This window comes from Pollachius pollachius (genome assembly GCF_949987615.1).
Source record: "Pollachius pollachius genome assembly, chromosome: 13".
Taxonomy (NCBI): domain Eukaryota; kingdom Metazoa; phylum Chordata; class Actinopteri; order Gadiformes; family Gadidae; genus Pollachius; species Pollachius pollachius.
The window spans coordinates 13,772,285-13,799,283 of NC_136946.1; the positions used below are offsets into that span (position 1 = coordinate 13,772,285).

General features: G+C 48.6%; 2 protein-coding genes across 3 annotated transcripts in view; one reads left to right on the plus strand and one right to left on the minus strand.

The window, feature by feature from the left end:
• Positions 1-7,864: 7,864 nt before the first annotated feature.
• Positions 7,865-11,488, plus strand: tril (TLR4 interactor with leucine-rich repeats). Its single transcript, XM_079748837.1, has one exon. It carries the CDS (start codon positions 8,092-8,094, stop codon positions 10,735-10,737), a length of 2,646 nt encoding a protein of 881 aa, XP_079604963.1. The 5' UTR covers positions 7,865-8,091; the 3' UTR covers positions 10,738-11,488.
• Positions 11,489-13,249: 1,761 nt separating this feature from the next.
• LOC307084450 (cyclic AMP-responsive element-binding protein 5-like) overlaps positions 13,250-26,999 on the minus strand; it is a gene marked incomplete at its 3' end in the record, with an annotated part of 15,561 nt that continues 1,811 nt past the window's right edge. The window contains exons 2-11 of one of the 2 annotated variants that reach the window (XM_079748843.1): positions 24,980-25,046; positions 24,683-24,776; positions 23,114-23,223; positions 22,046-22,224; positions 20,134-20,260; positions 19,565-19,636; positions 15,169-15,510; positions 14,655-14,891; positions 14,207-14,315; positions 13,250-13,395 (exon numbers count right to left, since the gene is read on the minus strand). In XM_079748843.1, the coding sequence (XP_079604969.1) occupies positions 13,250-13,395; positions 14,207-14,315; positions 14,655-14,891; positions 15,169-15,510; positions 19,565-19,636; positions 20,134-20,260; positions 22,046-22,224; positions 23,114-23,223; positions 24,683-24,776; positions 24,980-25,033 (1,470 nt within the window). In that variant the 5' untranslated portion in view covers positions 25,034-25,046. Of the gene's footprint in view, positions 13,396-14,206; positions 14,316-14,654; positions 14,892-15,168; positions 15,511-19,564; positions 19,637-20,133; positions 20,261-22,045; positions 22,228-23,113; positions 23,224-24,682; positions 24,777-24,979; positions 25,047-26,999 lie in introns of both variants that reach the window. The other variant, XM_079748842.1, reaches the window with a different exon arrangement.

Sequence of the window (26,999 nt, forward strand, 5' to 3'; positions counted from 1 at the left end):
CTCTTTCTCTTCATCTTCCTTCTCTTTACCTCTACAGACAATCGTTTTTCCTTCATGTACCCCGCTTTCTTTCGCTGCATCTCTATCTTCCCCCTTCTCTCTCTTGTTTCCCCTTTAGCAACAGAGAACTAAAGGGGTAATTTTTTCCAGATGTCCGGTGCCTTTGCTGGACATGCTCACTGCCTCCCAGCCACCCCTCCTCTCCCTCTACCTCCTCCTCCTCCCCCACTCCTCTTCCTCCTTTCCATTCCCTCCATTCTTGACTCTGAGGGGCTGCAGGAATACTGAAAGCTTTGCGCCCCCACCCCACGCACACACACGTACACACAAGTACACACACGCACACACACACACACACACACACACACACACACACACACACACACACACACACACACACACACACAAAGCCCGATATGCAGGACCTTCTTCGTACCCCCTCTCTCTCTCTCCCTTTCTTTCTTTCTCTCTCTCTCCCCTTCTTTCTCTCTCTCCATCTCTCCTGCTTTCTCTCTCGCTCCCCTTCTTTTTCTCCCTCTGTCTTTCCCACTCTCCATCTCGCTCCCTTTGTCTCTCAACCAAATGTGACCTATGTGAGGTCAGCTTTGCCCGACCACTAACAGCGGAGAGGACGGACCTGCAATCAATGATGGTGATGATAGGCTGCTGCATACTCAACCTCAATACAGAGGACATTTGCTGTGGATGTTTAGGTTGTGTTCCTCCATCCTGACAGTGGATGGTTTGAGCAGATAATAAATCCTGGCTTGTGTTTACGCTAGTCGAGGGATGGGCCTCATGTGTTGGGAGACAAGGAGAGGTGGAGGGGGGGAGGATTAGTTTTTTTTATTATTTATACTATTAGACTTATTTATAGTAGGAGAGAGACATAGATAAAGGGAAAGAGAGGGGAAGTTTACTGTGTGTGTTTGTGTGTGTGTCTGTAAGTGTATGCTTGTGTGTGTGTGTGTGTGTGTTTCTGTCAGTGTATGCTTGTGTGTGTGTGTGTGTGTGTGTGTGTGTGTGTGTGTGTGTGTGTGTGTGTGTGTGTGTGTGTGTGTGTGTGTGTGTGTGTGTGTGGGTAGGAAGGGAGGGAGCGACTAGAGTGTGTGTGGTAGTCGGGTCTATGGGATCATGTATGCGTCACGCTTACCCGCCCCCCCTCCTCTCTCTCTCACGATGGGATCCAGCTGGAGGGGAGAGAGGGTGAGAGAGAGAGAGAGAGAGAGAGAGAGAGAGAGAGAGAGAGAGAGAGAGCGATACAGGAGGGCCTTCTATATCAGGAGACGCATATCAGAGTTGGGACAAAGACTCTGCACTGAGATGTCTTTGTGTCTGTGTGTGTCTGTGTATGTGTCAGTATGTATGCACCCAGTTCAACTGCTGTAGTGTGGCGATGATAAACACATAGATGTGTACAGGGCAAGCAAACCCTACAATGCCGCCACACACTGCAACAAACCAACGTACAGGCCAGACACTGTCTCTCCTACTCTCTCTCTCTCTCTGACCTCATCTTCCGTATACATTTATCTTTACGGAGAACTATATATGTAAGTGCACTCCCTACATAGATATCTATGGATATATTCGTACATTAAACCACTCGTTTTCTGAACACAAGCTCTAACTATTAATCTATTACACACACTCACACATGCGGTCACACTTGGCTAATGTTTGTGGGTACGTTTATGATCGCCAGCTTTAGCTAAAGCACTTAATGACCCCAAGCAGCTGTTGCATGTAAACGTCTCTATCCCGCTCTCTCCCTTGCTCTCTGACTATCTCTCTCTCTCTCTGTCTCTCTCTCTCGCTCTCTTTCTCTCTCTCTCTCTCTCTCTCTCTCTCTCTCTCTCTCTCTCTCTCTCTCTCTCTCTCTCTCTCTCGTTCTCTCTCTCTCTCTCTCTCTTTCTCTTTCTGACTCACTCTCTCTCTCTTTCCCCCGACCTCCACTGGCACTTCATCTGGCATGCAGGGTTGTCTTTTTTGCTTCCTCACCAATCCACTATGATTCATTTTCTTTTCCTATTTTCTATGAGAAAATGCACACATTCATGTCATTTTCAGACACACACTCTTTCAGAAATGTACGTTGTACACACACACACACACACACACACACACACACACACACACACACACACACACACACACACACACCAATGGACAGGACCAATCTGTGGTGTGAGTTAGCAGTTAGCTCTCAATTTATTAAGTCCACCAGTTGAGGGTCTAATTGTGCACACAAGGCCGCCATTTATACTCACCCCGGCTTACTCTCATCCTTTGACACTGTGTTATTGTCACATGCTGCAGCGGCTGTGTAGCGTAGCATTAGCGCAGCACTTTCACATGACCATCATCGCTTGGAGCCCCCCCCCCCAAGGGATCGTTCCGAGACCCCCTTATGTTTCCAATAAGCATGCTTCCTGCTAGAGAGGGACTTCCTGTTAGGCAGCTCATTAGTCCCTCAGCACTGCCGACCTCACTGTCTTTGTGTGTGTGTTTCTTTAAATATTCTGTGGCAAAGTTCTGACTTAACTATTTGTGTGCTATACAGAATGTCTACCCTCCTATAGGTGTGGACTATCTATGTACTTAGACTATCTACGTTGATATTGATTAATATAGCCCTAACGTATAATTTGTCGTTTTGAATGAACAAATGTGGGGCAGCTCATTTCTAAACACAAGCTCTAACAATTTATTCATAAGCAGGTTTCTGATAGTAAAGTTTTGATTCTGTTAGTCCCATTGGCTTAAAAACTACAAATGACGTTATAGCAAATACACACACGCAAACAAACACTAAATTATTTCAACACCTGAAGCCAGTGCCAGAGAAACATAACACTTCAAGGTGACCTACATATGCTTCAGCATCATGTCATTTACACTGGAACAGTACACATGCACCAGCAGGAAACGCATGCACACATTGCACGGGTATGTTTGCATGGGAATCCCTCGATTGGCTCTTTGATGCGCCCGCAAACCCATGTGCAGACATGTTGTACAAGACATTCTCTTCAAATCTGCTGACAGAACTGGGTCTCTCTCTCTCTCTCTCTCTCTCTCTCTCTCTCTCTCTCTCTCTCTCTCTCTCTCTCTCTCTCTCTCTCTGTCTCAGTGTCTCTCTTCCTTAAACTCACACATACAAACAAACTATCCCTCTCTTGTTGTCTGAAATGTCAGCGGACCCGCAGATGGGCTTCTGTGGGACTCACAGGGAGGGAGGCTGAAACTGGATTGATGTTTTGTGTAAAGCCAGTGGTCATAGACAGACCTGTTTGTGACCTCCTTCAATGTGTCTCATTGAAGGAGGAGACATGGTGATGACTCTGGGCCAGCTTCAAGGAAGCAGTTAAGCACACAAACACACACACACACACACACACACACACACACACACACACACACAAACAAACCTCTCAGCTCACTTAAAGTGCCTTATCTGTGTGTGGATTCTTTCTCTATATTTATCTTTACCTTATCTTACCTTCACGGCCCCCGTCATCCAATAGCCCCCCTCCCTCCAGCCCCAGACGCCGGATTACACTCTCACACAAATACACACACACACAAAAACACGTACAGTCTGATCACACACACAGATGCGCGCACACACACACACACACACACACACACACACACACACACACACACACACACTGATAGTCTCATCACACACATATGCACACAGGCTGACACACAGACAAGCACACACAGTCTGAATCCCCAGGACCTCTTTAATTATGTCTGGTTAACCAAAGCTTTACTGTCTCTCTCCCTGTTTGGCTGCATCCATCCATCATGCTCTACCAAGAATATCTTCCATCCATCCTATCTCTAACTCTTTTCCCAAACCCCTTGAAGTCAGCCCTTATGGCCCAGACACCAGTACCACATGACCGGGATCAGAGATCTCACTGTGGCTTTATATATATCTTAACCCCCTGGCTGTGCATCCATGACCAATATCTACAAACAGGCCATCAGTGGGAAGCCCCTTCTCCTTGCCACCCATGAAAAGCCTCTGTATGAATACCCCTGACCTTGTTATTCAGTCTTGGTCGTTAAGGGTTTGTTTTTGCTTGCTAAAATTACAATGATATGTTGTTACTGTTGATGTATCTCGAGAGGTTGCGCAAACTGTTCAGCTGCGAGACAAATCTTCTTGAAAATGCAGGCTGTGGTTACAGCGTCCAAACTTTAGTCAGAATCACACACATGCAAGCTTATTTGATTGCCAGAATTAGTTAGTGTCACGGCTTGCGCAGGGAGGTGAACCAAAATGCAGAGTTTAGAGGTGCCAACTAAGCTTTACTTTGCGCAAAAAAAGGCCATGATGGCTACAATGAACTGACAAACTGTGACGGAAACTAGGGGACTTAAATGCATAGAACACAGGTAAACAAATTAACTAATTAACACAGCAACACATCCCACTAACGATACCAAGCCAAAACCTGTAATGAGGGGTTTGGGCAGGATTGTTTCATTAACCCCAACACAAGGAGGTGTTCCTCCAGGCAGCCATGGAGCCTCCATTGCACCGCCAGGTAGCTTGGGAGCAAGGCCGGTTAGTCTGGGAGTTAGGCTGGGTAGCTTGGGAGCGAGGCTGGGGGGAGCAGGCTGGGTAGCAGGGGAGTGGAGAGTAAGGCTTGGTAGCTGGGGAGCAAGGCTGGGCCACCAGGGAGCAGGGCTTGGTAGCTTGGGTGTTGGGCTCCGTTGCAGTGGAGAAGGACTAGGTAGCCATTAGCCGGGGTGCGCCGTTGGGTAGCTAGTTAGTCAGTTAGCAAGCCTTGGTAGCTGGGGAATGAGGCTCTTTAGCCGGGGCGCGCGGCTGGGTAGTTATGGGGAGCGCGGCCTGGTGGCTGGGGAGCCACAATCCTCTCCAGGATACAGCGAATGAGGTTGCTGCTAGGAACGTGGATAATGAGGACATCTAAGCTGGGTTAATTTTTTAACTGGTTCCTTCTGGCAAGGCTTGCGCAGGGAGGTGAACCCAAATTCAGAGGTCAGAATAAGGGTAGGTGCGAACGGAAGCTTTACGTTGGGACAACAGGCAGACAGAAACAACCATACACCGAACCAAAGAACCGGGGCTAAAACTAGGAGCCTGAACACAGGTGAACAGAAGCAATAGTCAAGCAAATGTTCTCCCATGTGACCCCCCTCTTCCGGGACCTCCACTGGCTCCCTGTAGTAGCTCGCATCAGATTCAAGATGATGGTACTGGCATACAAGGCAGTCGATGGAACTGCCCCTGCCTACCTCCAAGCATTGGTAAAGTCACACACCCCAGCTCGATCCCTCCGCTCAACTACCTTAGCTGGACGTCTGGTACCGCCATCACTAAGAGCAAGCAAAGGTCGATCAACAAAGTCACAACTTTTCTCTGTTTTGGGACCTCAGTGGTGGAACGAGCTCCCTGCCGATGTCAGGATCGCAGAGTCGCAAACCAGCTTCCGCAAAAGACTCAAAACTCACCTGTTCAGAGTTCACCTCGACTCTGCATAGCTACCCAGCCCCTTCCGGCCACCATTGTATGTTGTACGTCCTGGCACTTAATGTACGCACTTATTGTACGCACTTAATCTACATTGCACTTATTCATAGTACTTAATTGTGAAACATCTGCAGTAGCTGCTAGCATTGATGTACACAGGGAATGGGTTAGCCTAGCGATTGTTAGTACTTGCACTTGGCTCTATGAACATCTTTACTGTACTGACAGCGATATATGGTTTCACTTCTTATGACAGATGTACTTATTGTAAGTCGCTTTGGATAAAAGCGTCTGCTAAATGCCCTTAATGTAAATGTAGTCAGTGGGGTGGGAGCAAAATCGATACAGTTTGACAAACTCATGTATCCTCATTGATTCCTCAAACAGATTTCCACAGGACAAGGCAGTCTAGGGAACCGCCTCTGATCATCACAATCTGTCTCTTTGTCTGTATCCCCTTTCTCAGGGCTATCCTGTGTGTGTCGTGTCGGATTCAGCATGGATGACGTCCGAAACTTAGCCTGAAAAACTGACACCCACCTTTGCTTTGCTTTGCTGAAGTATCTTACTTCTCTTTTCTCTCTTTAACAGAAATGCTCACCAGACTCCTCCCATCACCCAGAGAGGCAAAAACTAACATTTTATGAAGAAAAGAAGGCCCAGAATGTCTTTAGACCTAAAATCTGCCTGAGCTTGGTGACTCACCTCCTCGCTGTGTGTGTGTGTGTGTGTGTGTGTGTGTGTGTGTGTGTGTTTGTGTGTGTGCCCTAGTGTGTGTGTGTGTGTGTGTGTGTGTGTGTGTGTGTGTGTGTGTGTGTGTGTGTGTGTGTGCATGTGTGTTTGTGTGTGTGGGACATGACAGTGGACTGAGACAACAAAAAGGAGAGATGGATAGAGGATGAGAGCCGAAAGTCAAGAAAGTTGCGAGGGGGATCTGAGTGGAGGCAGGAAGTGACCTGAGAGAGAGAGAGGGAGACGGGGGGATGTCCCTAGGGAGCTGCATATCACATACTATCACATCGGCACCCCCACAGAATGCCATACGTCCCTCTAAGCCAGACGATGAAGTGATTATGGCGAGGTTAATGCTAGGACTATAGAGAAGCATCACCATCACAGCGGTCTGTGAGGTTGTCCCCTTCGACAGCCCTGTCTGGACAGAGTTCCTCATGCACAGCGGTGGAACACACCGCATCACTCGTCTCTGCCAGGATGCGTCTGTGTGCGCATGCATACATGTGAGTTGTAAGGACTGTGTCAAGTCGGATAAAAATCCAGTTTTCCTGGAATGCACATTTCATGCCTTTTGCACATGAAACGCACCGCGCCCATGAAACCTGCTATCTTTTGTGCTGAATATACAGTACATAAGATGCATTTATTCCTCCCACGTTCAGGAGGAGATTTTCATCTGGCACTTTGCTTCAGTAGTCTTATCACACACACACACACACACACACACACACACACACACACACACAAACACACACACACACACACACACATACACACACGCGCGCGCACTCATCACGATCGGAATTCCTCTTGTCGAAATGGGAACCATGTGCGCTTTGTTCATTGTCATCGACTAGCGTCTCCAAGAAACGACCGGTGCTAATGAAAGACGGTTAGAGTTCAGTGTTGATCATTATGTTGCCATTGTGGGTCTAAATAATACGATTGGGGGCCGTGTGTGTGTGAGAAAGTGAATGGGCTACTCGTATCTTCACAGAGCGCAGACATATTTGTGGAAGGGTTGGAGCTGAAAGTGAATATTCAAACAGGGAAACATGGAAAAGCCATTTGCCAACCCTCAACGTCGTAATGCTGCAGGCGCGCATCTGCAGGAGAGAACACGTGAAGTTTGGGGTTCCCCAGGGACCCGCGTGGGAAGGAAATAATGCCGTCTGTTTTGTCCATATCCAAGATCGCATTCAGATAGACACCCGGCGACTGTGAGGCGCGTAAAAAAAAGAAAACTCGTATTAGTAAATCTATTAATGCTGGCCCGACCCCATACTATAGGCCTACTGTGTTTTTTTATTTCTTAATCGGAACTGAGTTGCTTTTAAAAGTTGGATTTCGTAAAGGCTGCGTAAAAAAGTGGGCCACATCTGGTTTTGGCAACAACCTGGAATTGCAAGGGAGGGTCTCTCTCTCTCTCTCTCTCTCTCTCTCTCTCTCTCTCTCTCTCTCTCTCTCTCTCTCTCTCTCTGTTGCTATTGCGAGTTTGCAAAATGCCTTAACTTTGTGTGTGTATGTGTGTGCGCGCGCGCGTGTGTGTGTGTGTGAAACGGATATGTAATTTGCAGCAGATGACCACTTGGGGGATGGCGGTTCGTCGGGGAGGTGAGCATTTCTTTAAAACGGCTTCGAAGGAGTTCACAGCATAAATTAACGCAACAACTCCACACAGGAATCCGACGCTTGTATAACATCGATACATTAAACCGCGACGCTATAATGGACGCGCGCCTCATATCCTCTAGTGGCACTGAAAAGAGGATCAGTGATTGCACCTGAGCAACCAGGAAAACCAAGCTCATGTCACAGGAGACTGGGGACACGCCGTGGGAATGGATACCCGCTGTACTCTTGTGGGGGTAACAGCATGCGTTCTGCTGTTGTCTTTCGGGGGTCTGATATCGTCCTCACTGGTCGGCGAAGAGGGGGACCGCAGCGCGTGCCCGCACCGCTGCGACTGTCAACATGCCCAACACCTTTTGTGCACCAACCGGGGACTGCGCGCTGTTCCCCGAGTCACCCCGGGAGTTCCCGAGGAGGTGCTGGTCATCAGCCTCGGGGGAAACTTCATCACTAACATCTCCGCGATAGACTTCAAAGGGTACAGTAACCTCGTGCGATTAAACATGCAGTTCAATCAGATACAAGCCGTTCACCCCAGTGCGTTTGATTCCTTTTCTAAACTAGAGGAGCTATACTTGGGACATAATTCCCTGTCAACAATAGCCCCTGAGACGTTGAGGCCCCTGAAGAAGTTAACCATTTTGTACACCAATAATAATGGCATCGAAACAATAGCCACGGATCTCTTCGCCAACTTAAACAGCCTCGTTAAACTGCGCTTGGATGGCAACTCACTAGCACTGCTGCAAGACTCTGTTTTTGCGAGTTTGACTAATCTGCACTATCTGCATTTAGAATACAACCAGCTTCATCACATCCACAGAAATGCATTTTCTAAACTCTCCAAATTGCGCTTTTTAAACCTCGCGCACAACAAGCAGTCGTCCCTGCGCAATGTGTTCGTTTTCTCTCAGCTGAGAGCTTTGTCAACGCTGCTGCTCTCTGAGAACGAAATCCAGCACGTTGGGAACCACGTCTTCCAGAACCTGAAGAAGCTGTCCAAACTATCCCTCAGCAACAACCGGATATCCCGTCTGGGCGGCGGGGCTTTAAGGGGATTGACGGGTCTCAGAGAGTTCCTGATTGATGGCAACGAGCTAGGGGAAATCCCCGCCGGTCTCCTCGACTCCCTGGAGCGCATTGAGGAACTGGACTTCAGCGGCAATAGGATTTCTAACGTGGACGCGTTGGCCTTCTCTCGACTCAAACACCTACGCGTGCTGAAGCTGAAAGACAACCGGCTCACCAGCCTGTCGGGAGGCAGCTTTGCTCTCAACAGCGTGCTCTACGACCTGGATCTCCACGGCAACAACTGGACGTGCGACTGTCGCCTCGAGGAGCTCAAGCGGTGGATCACATCGGCGCATTCCCGCGGCAAATTATTGACTGTGTTTATTCAGTGCGGCCAGCCGGCGACTCTAAAGGGGAAATATCTAGACTATGTTAACAGCTCCCAGCTGCTGTCCCTGGGGAACTGGACCCACATATGCGAGACCCGAGCGGGGCCCGAGGAGAGCAGGGGTGGGGAGGTCTTGGAGAGGGAAGTGGGAGACAGGGGGGAGGGAGAGGGGGTTGATGTGAGGCCGGGGGAGGGGGGCGAGTGGAGGCGAGGAGGCGTAGGGGGTCATGAGAACCAGGGAGCCAGAGGGCCGGGGGGGGGTAACCCCAGCCCGGCTGTGTTGGCCCACAGCCCCGCTCCAACAGGAGCGCCGAGGAGAGAGGGGGAGAAGAGGAAAAGGGAGGGAATCCCAGGAGAGCGAGGGGGTCCGGCAGGAGCAACCGAGGGGACACCCCCCCGAAGCTCCTCCTCCCCCAGACAGCAACCCAACAGAGGGTCCGTCGGCCCGCGGTCACACGCAGGTCGGAAACGTAAGAAGCCGAGGCACAGGTTCAACGGCCAATCCCGGACCGCGGCCCCCGCGACCCCTTACACATCCCCCCGCAGCGGAGACGGCGACATCCACCGCCTCGTCCTGCGCACGGACACCCCGCCGCACCCGGCTTCTGCCCCCTCTTCTGCTGCTCCTGTCCAATCGCTGGAGAGGTTCGACCTCCTGAGAGCCAATCAGGATGAGCCTCCTCCCCTCATCAGCGACCCCTGCGTGTTCAACCGCCACTTCATCACCAACGTGTCGCTGGAGCAGACCACCTCGTCTACGGTCCGGGTCCACTGGACCACCCGGGCCCACCAGCCTTACCCTGCGTACGGCGGAGGAAGCGAGGCGGCCGAGGTCCACTACAGGGTGCTCTACGACCGCTTCGGGACCACCGACCGCTTCCCCCGCTACGTGTACGCCCCCGGCGCTGCCCGCTCCATCACCCTGCGGGAACTCTCGCCGGACGTCACCTACATGGCGTGCGTGGAAGGGGTGGTGGGGGGCTCGGTGTGCCAGGTGGCCCCCCGGGACCACTGCGTCGGCGTGGTCACCCCGCCCCCGGAGGCGGGGGTCGGGGGCGCGTCGGCGGGCGGTGGCGGCAGCTGGGGGCGGCTGGGCTGGGCTGACCTCCACCTGATCGCCGTGGCGACGCTGGCGGGGAACGCGGCGCTGCTGCTGGTGCTGGGCGCCGTGTGGATGGGGCGGAGCCTGCGGCGGCGCCAGCAGCGGAGGAGGTCGGCGGTGCACGTGAGGCACATGTACACGTCCCGCCGGCCGTACCGCCACGAGATGGGAGGGGCGGCGGCGGCGGCGGCGGCGGCGGGCGCGGCGGCGGCAGACTTCACCAGCTACCAGTGCAGCCGGCCGCCGCGCCTAGGGCCTCTGGAGGAGGGCGACCTCATCGAGTTCCCCTGCGACCGCTTCCTCGACAACAGCATCTCCCGCCGCGACAGCGACATGCAGAGGTTCTCTGACTAGAACCCCTCCCCCCCCCCCTTGGGGAACATTTCCGCAGCAGTCAGGCCGAGCAACACTGGACTGGATCAGAGAGACGTGTGGTAAAGGCATTAGGAAGTAGGATGTTGCATATTGTTTTCCAATCTTTCTGGGGTATTTTACCATGTCTTTATTTCACAGGATTCTACATTCACGGATTGACAGAGAACAATGTCATGGCGTCGGACATGGTATTATTCTGGCAATGAGCAGAATAAAACCACACGTGTGATATGCGCTTGGTTTGGTCGGTGCTTTAGACTACGAGACAATCCCAGTGGCCTGTTATTATGGCAGCTCTTAAAGTCTTAAGCCTCACCAGACAGCACAGGAAGTCAATCCGTCTGACTTCCCCTTCCTACCCCTTCCCGATTCATCATGCTTCATTTCCTGGCACCTGCATATTGTTTCTAAACGTGGGAGCTTTGTGTGTGTGCTAGAGTGTGACTATGCATGTTTGGTAACTGATTTCAACTATGGTGCTTGTATTGAAACCAAAGACTTCCCAATTTCTCATATGATTTTGTATTATACGTAATGATGGCTGCTGGTTGGCAGGACTTTTATTGTTGTTATTTGTACTTTTAATACTTTACTTTGTACTATTTTTATTATGCAGTAAAGATACCCAACAATGTGACTGGAATGTTGTTTAAGTGATCAGGGATGAGAATAGGGTTGTTTTCTTAGTGTAGCACTCTCAGCTATACGATAGACAATTTTCATCATATGGATCCGCAGAGGTGACAAATAGTAAAACTTGGAATACATTTAATGTTTATCAAATAAAGTGGAACAGTTTCACAGAAATTCTGTATACGAGACACCCACTCTCAAACAGGAAACTCACTTGGAGAGGTGTGTGTGTGTGTGTGTGTGTGTGTGTGTGTGTGTGTGTGTGTGTGTGTGTGTGTGTGTGTGTGTGTGTGTGTGTGTGTGTGTGTGTGTGTGTGTGTGGGAGGCGGGGGGGGGGGCTATGTTTGTGTGAGTGCATGTGTGTGGGTGTGTGCACATGACAATATGGCGTCTGGGAATAATTAAAGGCTCTTTGTTTGAGTAGACCGGGCAAACCTCCCATATTTCACACACACACACACACACACACACACACAAACAGGCGTACACACACAAATATAAAAGTCCTAATGCTCCGAAACAGCCGGGGGACATGAATCCAAGTATTTAGAACCGTTTTTTGACTTGTTCTCAATTTATAGATGGATAAATAAAGTCCCTAGATTAAGTATTATATGACTTGCTGCTTTCCCATTCATATTGTATTATGAGTTAACCTAGATATGTTTAAAGTAAGCAGTGGGCCGCTTTTCAGTTCCTGCCCAGTACTGCACCCAAACAATAATAAAACTAGTCAGCAGATGGCAGACAAGACCATTTTACACGTTATCAACATATTTCCCAGGAGGTTGACGGGGCAAATTAAGAGTGCGTTGCTTGAAGACTTAAATAAATCGTTTAATCACAGTTTAGGTCATGCCCTGTATCAAACGGCTGTATCAGTTAGAAATATATCACAAGTGCATAGCAAGAATAAGTGATTTTAATTGATTGTCCATGTCTGTACAGTACAAAAAGTGAAGCCTTAATAGAGCTGTGTGGGTATTTCAGGGCACAAGCTGGAGTTAAGCCTGGGTCAGTTTGAATGAAAATAGGAACTTTCTATAAAATTAAAGTGACACAAAGAGCCACTGTACAATCCATTATTAAAAATGTCGTTTTCATTTACAACGCTACAGGGAATGAAGGCATCTCTACAAAAAAATAACTTTTTTATACAATATACACAGTTTGTTTGTCTCTTCTGTAGCTTGCCCCGGGGGTGTTTAAAAAAAACCTCATGTGTTATTGCGCCCATACTTTGAAGAAACAAACAAAAAACACAATAACTTGTTTACATAATACCATGATATTTCTCTTCTTGTTAGGACACATTAGTGCAAGACATTAGCAAGAAAAAGATTCTAAGTTAAAGTGCCTTACTAGTTTTTGCTTTGTGCTTCCAAATACAATGCAGTCCACGTACAACAAGCTAAGCTTAGCTTAGCCTTGTCGCTATCAAAGACCTATTTTCCTCAGCGCCCACTCGACCCCCACTGCCACGTGTCCATTGCAGCAGATCAGGAATAGTAGCACAACTCAGGGCCTTTTCTTTTTGTCACAGGCAAGAGAAACAGATTTGGTTCCGGATGTGGCAGAGCCAAGTCCCCCCATCCCCCCCCCCCCCCCCGTCCCGCCCGTCCCGCCCTCTCTCCCTGTCCCCCCCTGTTTTTCTTGGCTCCTCTCACACATAATCTAGACTCTGTTATCGTCCACCCAGTTCAGTGTGTTCATGGGTATGGACGGCCGAGGCCACAGGGGGGACCTGGCTGGGGACATGGCTGGGGACCTGGCTGGGGACATGGCTGGGGGGCAGGGTCAGAAGGAACAGAGGAGCTGGGGACCGGTCGGGGTCTTTTGCAAAGAGGACGTCTGTAGGCTAACGCCCGGGGTGGTGGTCGTGCCCCGTGTCCCCTCCTGCCGTGGTGGGGGTGGAGGAGGTGGAGATGCTGTTGTGCTGAACGGCCCCGCGATGAGAGCCGGGACATGCGAGGGCGGGACTTCCTCCCGGGCTCAGCCCTGCATCTGGACACAGAGAGAGCTGGTCAATCCAAGGCCTGATCCTCTGTGCGATGAATCAATAATGGGTGGTGTGTGTGTGGAGGGAGAAAACCAGTACTTAGGAACGCAGTCTTTGCATTCACCTTGGGTTGCCATGAGTAGCATTTCAATATCTGACCGAGCAAATTCTAATCACACAAGAGAAATGACGAATGCATAAAACCCATGACTGCTTAGATTTAAAAAAATATGTATTTTTTATTTTGACACATGAAAACTGTACAGGGAAATATACAACAAAAATATATAGAGCAGTACATCAATGTGACATGCCATCAGAATATACGCACCCAATGTTGCGTGTCTGTTTTGTTTTCTATTGCACAAGGTGTTACAAAAAAATGCTTTATTAGCTGCATCAGATCAGATCAAGTCAGTTCAAGTCCTTTGGTTATGGGCCATTTCAACATATTTGGGTTGCCTGGTTTCTACAATATACAATTAGTTCCATGTTTCGTTTCTCTGTTTGTTTCAAGCAGGAAAAATAAACAATCGTTGCAATGCATTCTATTCTATTCAGTCAATTTGATGTACAATACATACAAAAAATAAATGACTTTTAGGTCCCTAACCGGCCCTTGAAATAGTTTACAGTCGTGCTCTTTAAGGTGCAGTATAACTCTGTTATTTAACCATAAGTGGATCTTCCATTACTTTGTATTCCGGATCCATAATGGTACATTTTCGTGAATAGAAAGGACAGTTATAAAAGTTTGCAGTTGTGTGCCTCAGTAATGACTGGGGTTGGGGTGGGTTGGAGTACTGGGCTACTCACTGGTATAACCCTGTGTCTCTCTCTGGTGTGTGGTGACGGGACAGTCCTTGTGGGTCAGGAGAATCTGCTTCAGCTGGCCCACCTCTGACCTCAGTGATGTCACCTCGTTCTGAGGAATTACACAGTAAAATGCATGATGTTATAACGGGATACGTCACATGATAGAGACAAAGGGATGTAGAATGTGCGTTCATGAATGCAGGTGTGTCTACCTATGTGTGGTATTTGTGTGTGCGAGTTTGTGCATGTTTGTGTGTGTGCGTGTGTGTGCATGTAGCTGCAGATTGGTTTGTGTGTGGTTGTGTGCATGTGCACTTCTAGAGATGCATGCATGTGTGTGTGTATGTTTGTGTGCACCTCTAGTGTGTGCGTATGTGTGTTTGTGTGTTTGTGTGTGCACCTCCAGAGATGTGTGAGTGTGTGTGTGTGTGTGTGTGTGTGTGTCTACCTGTAACTGCAGGTTGGTGTGTGTCAGCTCCTCCGCCTTCTTCTCCAGCGACGACACCCACACCTTTCTCTTCTGGCGGCAGCGTGTGGCCGCCGCCCGGTTACGCTCCAGGAACTTCTGCCGCCGCTCGTCGGGGTCGTGCTCCGTGGTCCTCCGTCGGCGACCCCCGCTCTGCCCCAGTGCATGCTGGGGCAGACACGGCTGGGGGGAATGCATCTGCTGGGACCCCGGGGAGAGCTGGAGAATAAAACAAACAAACAAACAAACAAAGATGTCACTGCTGTTGAGTCATTTAGCCGACGCTTCCATCCAAAGTCGCTCAAACTGAGTTGAGATGCTTTAAGTCGTTCAGAAGAAGTTAGGGATCAGGCGCCTTGCTCAAGGTGAGGGAACCCAGATAAGAAAAAAAAAACATCCAGCGATCGATTCTATAAACTGTGCTCATCGACCAGAATGCACATCACGTCGGCGGCTTCGCTCAGCTCACGCCGACACACTGTCACACCACACCCACCTCCGATGCGATGGAGAGGGGGGACCCGTGCTGCGGCAGGGGGCCGTGGTGGAGGTGGGACAGCGGCGAGTGGTGGGGCTGGCTGTGGGGGGCGTTCCCCGGCTGGCGGAGCTGATGGCCGGTACCCGCGCCCAGGGGATGCTGCGCGGGCAGGGCGCCGTGGCAACGGGGCTGGTAGGGGAGGGGCGCAGCGGGGAGGTGGTGCGGGTGGTGCGGGTGGTGCGGGGGCATCTGCGGCTGCCGCTGTGACATCACGTCCATCATGTGACCGACGGGCGTCATGCCGTGATGCTGCGGCTGGTTGGGGTGGTGGTGGTGGTGGCTCAGCGTGGGTTTGCCCCTCTGCAAGGTGAGGATAAAAGGTGGATTAGGATGTCAGCGATGGTAAATGGACTGCGTTCATATGGTGCGTTTAGCCCGAGCGCTTTACAATATTGCCCTGTCATTCACCCATTCATCCACGATGGCTGAGTCAACCATGCGAGGGGACGGCCAGCTCGTCGGGAGCAGTTAGGGTTAGCTGCCTTGCTCAGGGACACCTCGACACTCGGCTAGGAGGAGCCGGGGATCAAACTAGCAACCTTACGGTTACCAGCCAACCTGCTGTACCTCCTGAGCTACTGCCGCCCCATCACTGATGCCATTGCTAGTAGCATTAGACGAGCATGGGTGGTGTTGTGCGCGTGTTTACCCACATCGGGATAAGCTAGGATACATTAGATTAGGTGGTAGGTTAGGCTGCTCTCTCTGCCATAACTGTTGACAAAGACTCATGTTTGTGGTCTTGCACTGCCCCTCAGCGGTTATGGGTAATTTCTTGTTTGATTTCAGAGGCAAGATAATGACACACTACCCTCTGTCACTGCAGTGTGTAAGTGTGGGTCACACTATCGTAAGTCTACACCACAGTTTACGTTTGTAGAATGAAATGGATACAGTATAAGTATTCCCAGAAACATTCCATTGCACCCATGCTTAAAATCTAATTTTCACCAAGTTTACATCACGCTTAACCACTGGAATGCCTGAAAAGCGATCAATCACTAAAATTGAATCTCAGGGACAGCACCCTGATTAGTGCGTGTGATTGCCTTGAATGGGTGCCAGGTGATGTCACTATATATACAAACAGTAGAATAACTTGTGCTTGGTTTATTTTCGTGGTAATGTTTCACTTATTCCCTCACTCTCTCTTTCACTTAGTAACCGGCTCAATCCCTACCTCACTTAATCCCTCACTCAATCACTCATTCATTCACACACTCACTTCTATCGAAGAATCTATAGGCCAGAATCTTTTCACAGAGGCGTCGTTGTAAAACAGACACAGGTGTTGCTTATTCAACTAAGTATGGGTCTACTTCAAAGCACGAGGGCACGGGTACTAGACTTAACAGACGAGGATGATACACAATAACCCTGGTCCATGTAGATAAAAGCAGCAGACCCATAATTAGTATGATGGGTGACACCTGTGTCGTCCTATCATGACATCTCTACGAAATATGCCTCTGTTTCGCAACCAATATATCAAATAAATTCCTCCTATCGCCCTCTGATGAACCCTATACTCAAGTGTGTTTCTCATGCCAGGACCGTGGCAGAGTCTAAATGGGGGCCAGATCCTATGATTTCTAATGGGACTCTGTTCAGGGGCCCGTGGGGACAACAGTAGAGCTGGACCGGAGGGCCAGGGGACGATGTGAGCTAATGGGAAGCTTGAGGGCTCCACAGCTTGACGGTTTCACACTTTATCATGCCCTCATATCAACTGACTAAACAGACTGTAAGGAGCTAAATTAAAACTCATCTCACCTTTCTCCCACACTTAGCACGGGACCGACAGGCGAGAGGGAGGGAGAGGGAGGGAGGGAGACAGAGGGAGAGAGAGAGGGAGCGAAAGAGATGAAAAGAGAAAGAGGAATGGGCCAAGGGAGGGAAAGGGGAGATGGAGGAAAGGAGTGAGGGAAGAACGGAAAGACAGCGAAAGAGAGGGAGGGAAGGTAACGAGAGAGAGAGAGCGAGGGAGAGAGACAGACAGAGAAAGAGAGGGAGTGAAAGAGAGAAAGAGAGAGAAAGAGAGAGAAAAAGAAAGGAGAAAAGGAGAAAGGGAGGGAGAAGGGAAAAGGGAGATCAAATAAGAGAGTGAATAGGAAGAGCAGAAGACAGAAAGACGTCATGTTTGGAACATGATATCACCCCTACACCCTACACCTCCCATATAAATACTATCTCTCCCTGTTAGACAACAACGTCTTTTAAGCGAGTTTATTTTTTTTAAACTCTGATTCATTCGGCAGCGGAAAAAAGGGGGGGGGGGGGGGGGGGGGGGGGGGGGCGGTATAAGGATGAAGCCAAGAATGAGGTCACCCCTGTGCTGGTGCCAGTTCTACCAACCAACCGTCACTCAACCTCACGTACAACACACACACAGACACACACACTCATGAACACACACGCACACACACAGAGCCGCACTTGAAAGTGAAAAAAATAAAATAAAACGTACGCTACACAAACACACACTGTAACTAGACAGGATAGGGCATGTGCGTTCAACTTGTGTTTACTACACACCTTGACACAGCGGCCTATGATTACATCACACGATTTCTCCGGAGGCTGAATGACACACCACATTGATATTTTCACTGTGTGTGTGCATGTGTGTGCATGTGTGTGTGTGTGTGTGTGTGTGTGTGTGTGTGTGTGTGTGAGGAGAGGGACGGAGAAAGGGGCGTCGCAGTGTGAAGACATGTAGTCCATATGAGTAGCAATGTGTTTTCACCATCCACAGCACCAATAATAGTGTCTATGGTGTGTCTAAGAGGCAGATACTTATGACTCATGGGAAAGTTATTGGTTTCATTCAGAAGTTCAAAACACAAGTAACACAATACACCCATCCACAATAACAATAACAACAACATCACCACCAACAACATCAACAACAAACTAGCTGTCACTAGAAGATGATGCAAATAGAATACAATACAATACAATAGAAGAGAAGAGAATAGACAAGATTATAAACAGCGTTATCTCCGGTGCAGCCCACTCTATCCTTCCGTTTCTAAGTGCCTGTCCGTCTGTCTGGCTTGGCGGTTGGCTAGCGGTCCGTCCTTCTGTCTGGGTATATATGTCTGTTTGTGGAAGAAGCTCAGATTTGAACAGAGGAACCAAGGCTCTGAAACCTGATACACGTTTTTGGTCGCTATCCGACATACCAGGCCAGTACATGATGTCATATCCTGTGTGTGTGTGTCTGTGTGTGTGTGTGTGTGTGTGTGTGTGTGTGTGTGTGTGTGTGTGTGTGTGTGTGTGTGTGCGTGTGAGTGTGTGCGAGCGCGTTTGGGTGTGCAGGCGGGCGCCTATGTGTGTTCCATACTAAGACAGCATCACAGGTTCCATGTGTTTGATTTCTCACATATTTTCAACTATTTATACTTTACCCATGGACACATGTAGAGAATTATATGTAGGTTGTGACATTTTATCTGCATTTTCTGCATGGGTGTTTGTGTGTGTGTGTGTGTGTGTGTGTGTGTGTGTGTGTGTGTGTGTGTGTGTGTGTGTGTGTGTGTGTGTGTGTGTGTGTGTGTGTGTGTGTGTGTTTGGCCGTGTGACCGTGTGTGTGTGTGTTTGTGTCTAAGGGTAGAGTTACATACTGCTTCCTTTCTATTCTGATTGGAGCAGAATAAGATTAGCCAGAGGCAGAATGTGGTAGTGTGAGTGCGTGGGTGTCTTTGTGTGTGTGTGTGTGTGTGTGTGTGTGTGTGTGTGTGTGTGTGTGTGTGTGTGTGTGTGGGGAGGGGGGGGGTTGTGTTTGTGTTTGTGTATGTGTGTTGGTGTTGTATTGTGTTGTCTACACGTGAAGGGTGGCTTTACATGCAGTGTGGTTGAGTCGTACCTATTTTACGACTTAATCAAGAACCAAAACCTAACAGAGACCTGAGACCTTTCAAAAGCATTCCTGCGTTCTCCTTGTCCAAGGTTAGCAAATAGGACATTATCCCAGTGCATTGCGGCTGCAAAACAGCAAGAGAAAACGAGACAGTGACCAGTTCACTGCAAAACGACGATGCTCATTTTCAGCATTCACTTTTCCTATGAGTGAATACAATTAGACTGACCTCTAATGTGTTCGAAAATGGGTAGCAAACATGGGGCTAACACACTCCTCCCCACAGACTGGGGGTCCGGAGACTTGATTCCACCCGGGGCCTCTGAGTGAACGCCTCTGCCCAAACCCCCCCCCCCCGCTGACACACGACTCAACGTCTAGACACGCACACATGACCTCTGACAGATCCTTGTTTTTGTGATATTTTTCCTTCCCCTTCAATAGAAAGTGAGAAGTACACTTCATAGAGGAGGAGGGCCGGGTTTCCATTACCTGGGGGGAGGAGCAGGGGGCTCTGTTTCCGTGTCCCGCTAGGCCCAACATGCTGGACATCTGCCTCTCCATCTGAACCAGAACCCCAAGCCCCCCCCCCCCCCCCCCCCCCCCCCCGAGGAAAGAGAATAAAGAGAGAACACATTGGGGTTATCCTGCGATGGGATTGGACCACAGGGTTCTTCTAACACAGAGAAGACCTCCGACAGCAGGGGGAGGTTTTTCTTTCCTGAATGTTGAAGAGAATAATGTGACTTCTTACTGGCAAACTGTTTTTGCTTGGCTTGCACCTAGATCTATAAATCCTACGGATGCAGGTTTGTGCATGCGTGCACGTGCCTGCCCATATGTGTATGTCCGTGCCTACTTGTGTGTGCGTGTGTGTGTGTGTGTATCTACACGCCTGTGTGTGTGTGCCTGCATGTGTGTGTATGTAATTGATGTATATTGCTGTGTGTGTGTATGTTTCTTGGCGTTTGTATGCATATGTATAACAGCCTGTGCGCTGTGTGTGTGTGTGTGTGTGCGTGCGTGAGTGGGGAGCCGTGAGCCCTATCTCTGAGACTTACAGGCAGGTGCTGAGCAGATGCCCCTTGCATGGCGGGGTCTGGCAGGGTGCCAGGCATGGAAGCGGGAAGGGGTTGTCTCTGTCTGCTCCTCGGGTGGAGCAGGGAGGAGGGCAGCCCGGGCACCGGCCTGAGAGAGAGACAGAGACAGAGAGAGACAGAGAGACAGGCAGAGACAGAGAGATAGGCAGAGACAGAGACAGAGAGACAGGCAGAGACAGAGAGACAGACAGAAACAGAGGGACAGACAGAGACAGAGAGAGAGAGGGGGGAGGTCATTTTGTGTCTACAGTTGGTTCCACCGCTTTGAAACTCGCTCCTCTGGGGGTTCCGAGAGCGAGAGTTTGTTGGAGCGATAAAGAAAGAGGTAGGGGGAGGAGAGAGAAGGAGACCGTGGGGAAACATTGAGGTTAGTTTCATGAGTGCCGGGTTCAAGTGTTGAGGGGAGGTTGTTTACCCACGGTTTGATCCCCCCTATGTGTGGAAATACCTTGCCCCTGGTGCCCTTGAGCAAGATTGTTTGATACCTGCCAAATGTGTCAGCCTGCTGACTTATAACTGCGAAAAACAGCATGTGTGGATGGATGCATGGATGAAAGTCTGGATTGTGAAAACTGTTGTAAAACAGGTGTAGGGTAATAGAGGTGAGAGAGAGAGAGAGAGACAGAGAGAGAGACAGAGGCAGAGAGAGACAGAGAGAGAGAGAGGGAGAGAAAGAGAGAGAGAGAGAGAGGGAGAGAAAGAGAGAGCGAGAGAGGGAGAGAAAGAGAGAGAGAGAGAGAGACAGAGAGAGAGAGGGAGAGAGAGAGAGAGGGAGAGAGTGAGAGAGAGAGAGAGAGAGAGAGAGAGAGAGGGAGAGAGAGAGGGAGAGAGAGAGAGAGAGAGAGAGAGAGAGAGAGAGAGAGAGAGGGAGAGAGGCTAAGGAACACAGTAGGGATATAGAGTCCTGGGTGCCACATGCTGACATAACTATTTTGGCTCTCGGCCAATCAGACGGCGTGGGCCTCCCTGGATGGGCTGAGGTCATCGCTGGTGATGTCACCACTAAATCTGGAGTAGGCAGCCAATTTAACTACAAGCAGAATTCTTTTTTATTTTTACGGAAAAGAAAAAGCATACACACAAACTAAAACAGCATTTCCTACACGTAACCACAACAGTTCGACCGGGACAACTGCCAGACAACCAGAGAGAGTGGTCGCTTTGGCAACCAGTGGAAAACATGAGGGGAAAACAGTCTGATACCCGATCCTTGGCTGGTGCCTAGTTGGTGAAACAGTGAAACACAGTGTCTGACTGGAGCGGGTACTGGCTCTGCTCCTCCCTACCTACATGGGCCCCGGTGGAGCTGGCCCATGTTTGGAAGTCAGGAGAGCATGTAGGAAAAGGAATGGAGACCTGCTTCACACACTAGAGGAATCGATGCATGGATTGATGGCGATATAGGTGATGGATATATGAGAGATAGAAAGAGACATACATACAGTCATACATACATACATACATACATACATACATACATACATACATACATGCGTACATAGATAGATAGATAGATAGATAGATAGATAGACAGACAGACAGACAGACAGACAGAGAGATAGATATATAGACGGATGGGTGGGTGGGTGGGTGGATGGATAGATAGATAGATAAATAGATAGATAGATAGATAGATAGATAGATGGATTGATTGATTGGGAGATTGATGGATGGAAAGATAGATAAATAGATGGATCGATGATGAATGGATAGATGCATGCATTCAAGGGCTGGCTTGCGATGTATTGGAATCAGTCAGGTTCTCTGCGACCCCTGGCCCATCAAAACCGTCTCTTTACCCAATATTCCTCCTTCCCGCCCCCTCAGCCACCGCGTCCCCGCGGGCCCACACGGCAGCCCCCCTGTTACTCACCCAGAGTGCATGAGGCCACCGCGGGCCTGGGCGATCACGGAGCCGGGCTGCAGAGGCGGGGGAGCAGCCTTGTGGGCGGCCAGGCTGCAGCTGGGGGCCATCAGGTGGCCGTGGCCCTGGGAGTGCGACAGCGGCTGGGTGTGGGGGTGGTGGAGGCTGGGCTGGGGCTTTAGATGTAGCTGCTGGGACAGACATGAGGAGCCAATGTGATGAAGGGTCTTGCAGGGGAGAAGCCCTGCCTCTGCTCTAGCTGTCTGCTGCTTATTGTGCTGAGCACTGCAGCAAAATACAAGACACGCAACTTAGTTTGATTGGATAATCGGATCAAGGTCATACAGAGAGTAAGGTGTTTACATGAAACGGAATGATGATGGAGTTGATCTAGGGGACTCTATCCATCATGATGCCACGGGGATAAATGTAATCAATGGATCGAACAAAGTCGAAGCAATTATTGTAATGATGTCCTTCATCAAATTAAGATTGCTTTGTCATTGTGCGCGGAAACGTGCGGTGTGATCCTGAGCGCTGATGTTGCGGTCAGGTTTATGGGTGACAATTGCGATAAATTATGCGTGAGTGAGTGAGTGTGTGTGTATGCGTCTGTGTGTTGGATTTTTGCCTGTGTTGAGTGTGCATGTCTTTCGAGGTCTCTTGTGTCAGATTGTGCGTCCAGCGGCCGGCTGTTTAATTGACAGCGGGGTGAATGTGATCGTCCCGGTGTGTCTTTCCTGCTGCAGGTCATGTAACTGTCTGGCGTCTGATTGGGCCAGTCCACCTTTATCTCCCTCACACGCAAACTTTCACACACAGGACGCTAATCCCGGGAAAACCCGATATTGTATATTAATACGGTTTATGTTTGGTTGATGACGTTAACGTTAATGTTTCAATGAGTGTCGTTTTTACGAGCAGTCTGAGCAAAGACCTCAACGATTTAATTTGGCGGGTGATGTTGTTCTTGTTCGGTTTAGTTTTTCGTTTCAGGATTTGAATTGTATTAAAACATATTTTCCTATCTAAACATGTTTGTTTCGTTACGTGTTTATCTTTTAGTTTTGCTTTTACCAGTTTGTTGTTCTCCTCTTGCTGTGCCTGCAGAAACTCTTCCTCTATCTCCTTGAACAGACCCACCGCATCGCAGTTCCGCAGGAATCGTGTGGGCGTTGGAGTCTGGTCTAAAAACAATGAATACAAACACACACACAATCACACACACACACACACAAATACACACACACACACACACAAACAAATGAAGACACATGCACACACACACACATAGACACAAAAATAAAAAATGTCATAACAATATTACCAGCATCAACTGGCATATATTTATTTACATGGATGTATTTTCTGTATTTTCTGTCTATCTATAATCACCCCGGAGACCAACTGGTTTCCTCCACATGCTTTACTGTAATCTAAAATAAGATAATCTCTGTCGTCTAAACATTCAGGGGTGAAAGGTGAAAGGGTCTTTGTCTTAAAATTAGGTTTCCTGCAGGGACATGGATGTGTGTGTATTTGTGAGTGTGTGTGTGTGTGTGTGTGTGTGTGTGTGTATGTGTGTGTGTGTGTGTATGTGTGTGTTTGATAGAGTGGGCAAGTGTGTGAGAGAGAGAAGGAGAGAGAGATTGAGAGAGCGAGAAAGAGAGAGAGAGAGAGAGAGAGAGAGAGAGAGAGATAGGTTCTTATTGTTTTGTTTTAATTCAGTCTTCATTGGAAGACTCCGTTGAAAGGTTTATTGGCTCTTTATTCTAGATGTTTAAACGTATTGCACCTTTGTAATACATTCAAAACCTCCAAAAGTAACAATTACCAGCAATCCAGCAAAGTTGCCAAATGGAATGCCAAAAATCACAACCTGTGTTGCAACAAGATCCCTTTTTCTCGAAACAGTACGAAATACAAAACGGTTTTGTTTGGTCCAACAACACAAAAAAATAAACAAAAAAAGGAGCATCGGCATCAGTAGTCTAATCTGTCTAATCTGATGAGGGGGAGGGGGGAGGGTTACTGCATGTGCTGCAACAAGAGTGTCCAGGTTTCAGAGCACAGAGCGGGCTGTGTGAGGGAGAGGACCTGCATGGAGCTTATCTGATTTCAGACTGAATAACCTTCTGTCATCTTAATCCTCATCAGGGAGGCGGACACCCCTGGCCCACACGCAAATAAAATGAGTGTGTGCCCGCACACACACACACACACACACACACACACACACACACACACACACACACACACACACACACACACACACACACACACACACATGCAAGCACTCACACAAAGACACACACACACACGCTTGATGCACATGTACACACACACACACACACACACACACACACACACACACTCACAAACACAAACAGTGGTAAACCACTCAGTAATTAAATCTGAGTGCCGATGACAGGAATTGGGAGCAGATTTGTGGGGGAATCGGAAAACTGCCTACACACACAGGAACTCAACATAACCACCATAGGGTTTTTGGTGGACGGATGAGAGAGAGAGAGAGAGAGAGAGAGAGAGAGAGAGAGAGAGAGAGAGAGAGAGAGTGACAGAGAGAGGGAGAGAGAGAGAGTCTGTGTGTGTGTGTGTGTGTCCTATCTTCAGCATTATTCTCACCTGTGGAGGCGTTGTCCGCCTTGATGGAGGGGAACTTGAGCGTCATTTCGTGCTTGTGTCTGTGGATCATCAGGTGCTCCTCTGAATGAAAGCGCTGTCACAGAAAAAGCAAAACAAAAAGCGGAATTAAAATTTGCCATATAAAATGAAATGTTGAAATGTAAATCTTCCCTTTCACCAATAAATACAGAGCCTTTAGGCCATCACAGACGTGTTGAGGGGCGCACACAAACACACTAGCACAAGCACACAAACACACACATACACACACACACACGCACAAACACACACACTCACCTGAGAGCAGCCCGGGGCATTGCACAGGTATGGTCTGTCCTGTTCGTCGTTCATATCCCACTCAAACCTATGGACAGGACAGGGGAACAATAGTAGGGCATCCATCACATGGAACAAAAACACTTATCCTCTGTGATATGATCTCACTCTGTCAATGTACCCGTAAGCCCCTGAAACATCACTCAACTGAACCATCACTCAACTTAAAACATCATTCAACTGAAACATCATTCAACCAAAAATATCATTCAACTGAAATCGTCATTCAACAGAAACCTCATTCAAATGAAATTATTATTGAACTGAATCAACATTCAACTGAAAATATCATTAAACTGAACCACCATTCAACTGAAAAATCATTCAAGTGAAACCCCAATCAACTATAAATATCATTATATTAAAACCCAATTTAACTGAAGATATCATTCAATAGAAAGCTCATTTAAACCAAACTAGAATTCAAGTGAAAATAGAATTTAACTGGAAAAATTCACAACTGGTCTATTATTTTCTTTTCATTTTATATATTTTTCAATTCAATTCATTCAATTAAATTCAATTTATAATAATAAATGGAATTGTATTTAATTCCATTTTCCATTATATTAAATTAAATTTGATTCGACTAGATTCAATTCAATTCTATTCTATTCTATTCTATTCTATTCAAATTCTATTATGTTCTATTGTATTTAACTTCCATTCTGTTCTATTTAAATTCCAATCCATTCTATTATATCCTATTATTAGAAATTCTATCCCGTTCTATATTTCAACTCAAGACACCGGCCCTTGGGCTACACATTACAGCTCCAGAGATGGTGTTACTGACTGTTGTCGGGTGTCTGTAAGAAGGCTACATGATGGATGATGGGTGTTTTGATCGATGAATAGGCGGTGTGACCGAGCCTGTCTGCTTGAAAGGGAATCCTCCCTCACCCCAGCTAGGCACACCTTGGGTCTCACTGCACTGCTGCCTGTCGCATGATCTCTATATATATGCTTATAATTTGCTCGTTGTGTACTATCAGTCCAACGACGACAGAACACTTGTCTGCTATTATGCCCCATGATAACTCTAACTCTCTGGGGGATGGATAATATAATATATATAGAGAGAGAGAAAGAGAGAGAGAGAGAGAGAGAGAGAGAGAGAGAGAGAGAGAAAGATTGAGAGGGAGGAAGAGAGAGAGAGAACGATTGAGAGAGAGCAAGATAGAGCATGAAAAAGGGAGTAAACCACACGTCAGATTGTCAGGAATAGACTGCTGTCAGATCAATGAGCGACAACAGCCACATTGGGTTCTGATGGGCTAACCCTAAAGTGAACCTGTCTGCTCCCTGGTGGGGATCAGCTATCGTGGGCCCAGGATGACGGCAGGGGGTGAGGGGGTAGGGAGGGTGGTGGGGTAATTATGACTCTGTTGAATTGCGGCTATTGTTGCTACTGCCGGCCCCTTGGTTTTTCCAGCCGCGCCGAGAGGAATCAGGCGACGGCCTGGCAGCCGTGCCAGCCGTCCAGAGCACCCGTGTGACAGCACCCTGCGCCAGAGAAGACTCGTGCACGGAAGAGGCGCCATTGTTACAGTGTGGCTGATTCTAAGCCCTTTGACGCTCTTTCCCTTCCAAGCATACCGCCAACCAGCGGCGGAGCAGACCACGGACCGAGCTATAGGTCCCTGCTCCCTCCCTCCCTCCCTCCCTCCCTGACTCTCTCTGCTCCCCTTCCCCCTTCTCCGGACTCCACTCCAGGGAATGAGGTCATGTCCACGGCGCGCGGGAGACATGTGAAAAACACTGTTTTTTCACGCGGTATGGTTTGTGTCCGTGTTAGCCTGTTCCCCGATGTTTCAGTGCAGATGGAAGGTCAAAAAAGATTTGTTATTAAATAGAGTTGCCGTAACGTAGTCCCGGCCTGAGGGACGGTGTGAGCCTTCACGTCCTGGACTTCACACTGACTACTTAGACAGTAATGAAGTCATATTTCATCGGTGGTTTCAGTTGCAATGCCAGCTCG

Excerpts from the sequence above, each read along its gene's own strand:
- tril (XM_079748837.1), top strand. The coding sequence starts at position 8,092 with ATGGATACCCGCTGTACTCTTGTGGGGGTAACAGCATGCGTTCTGCTG.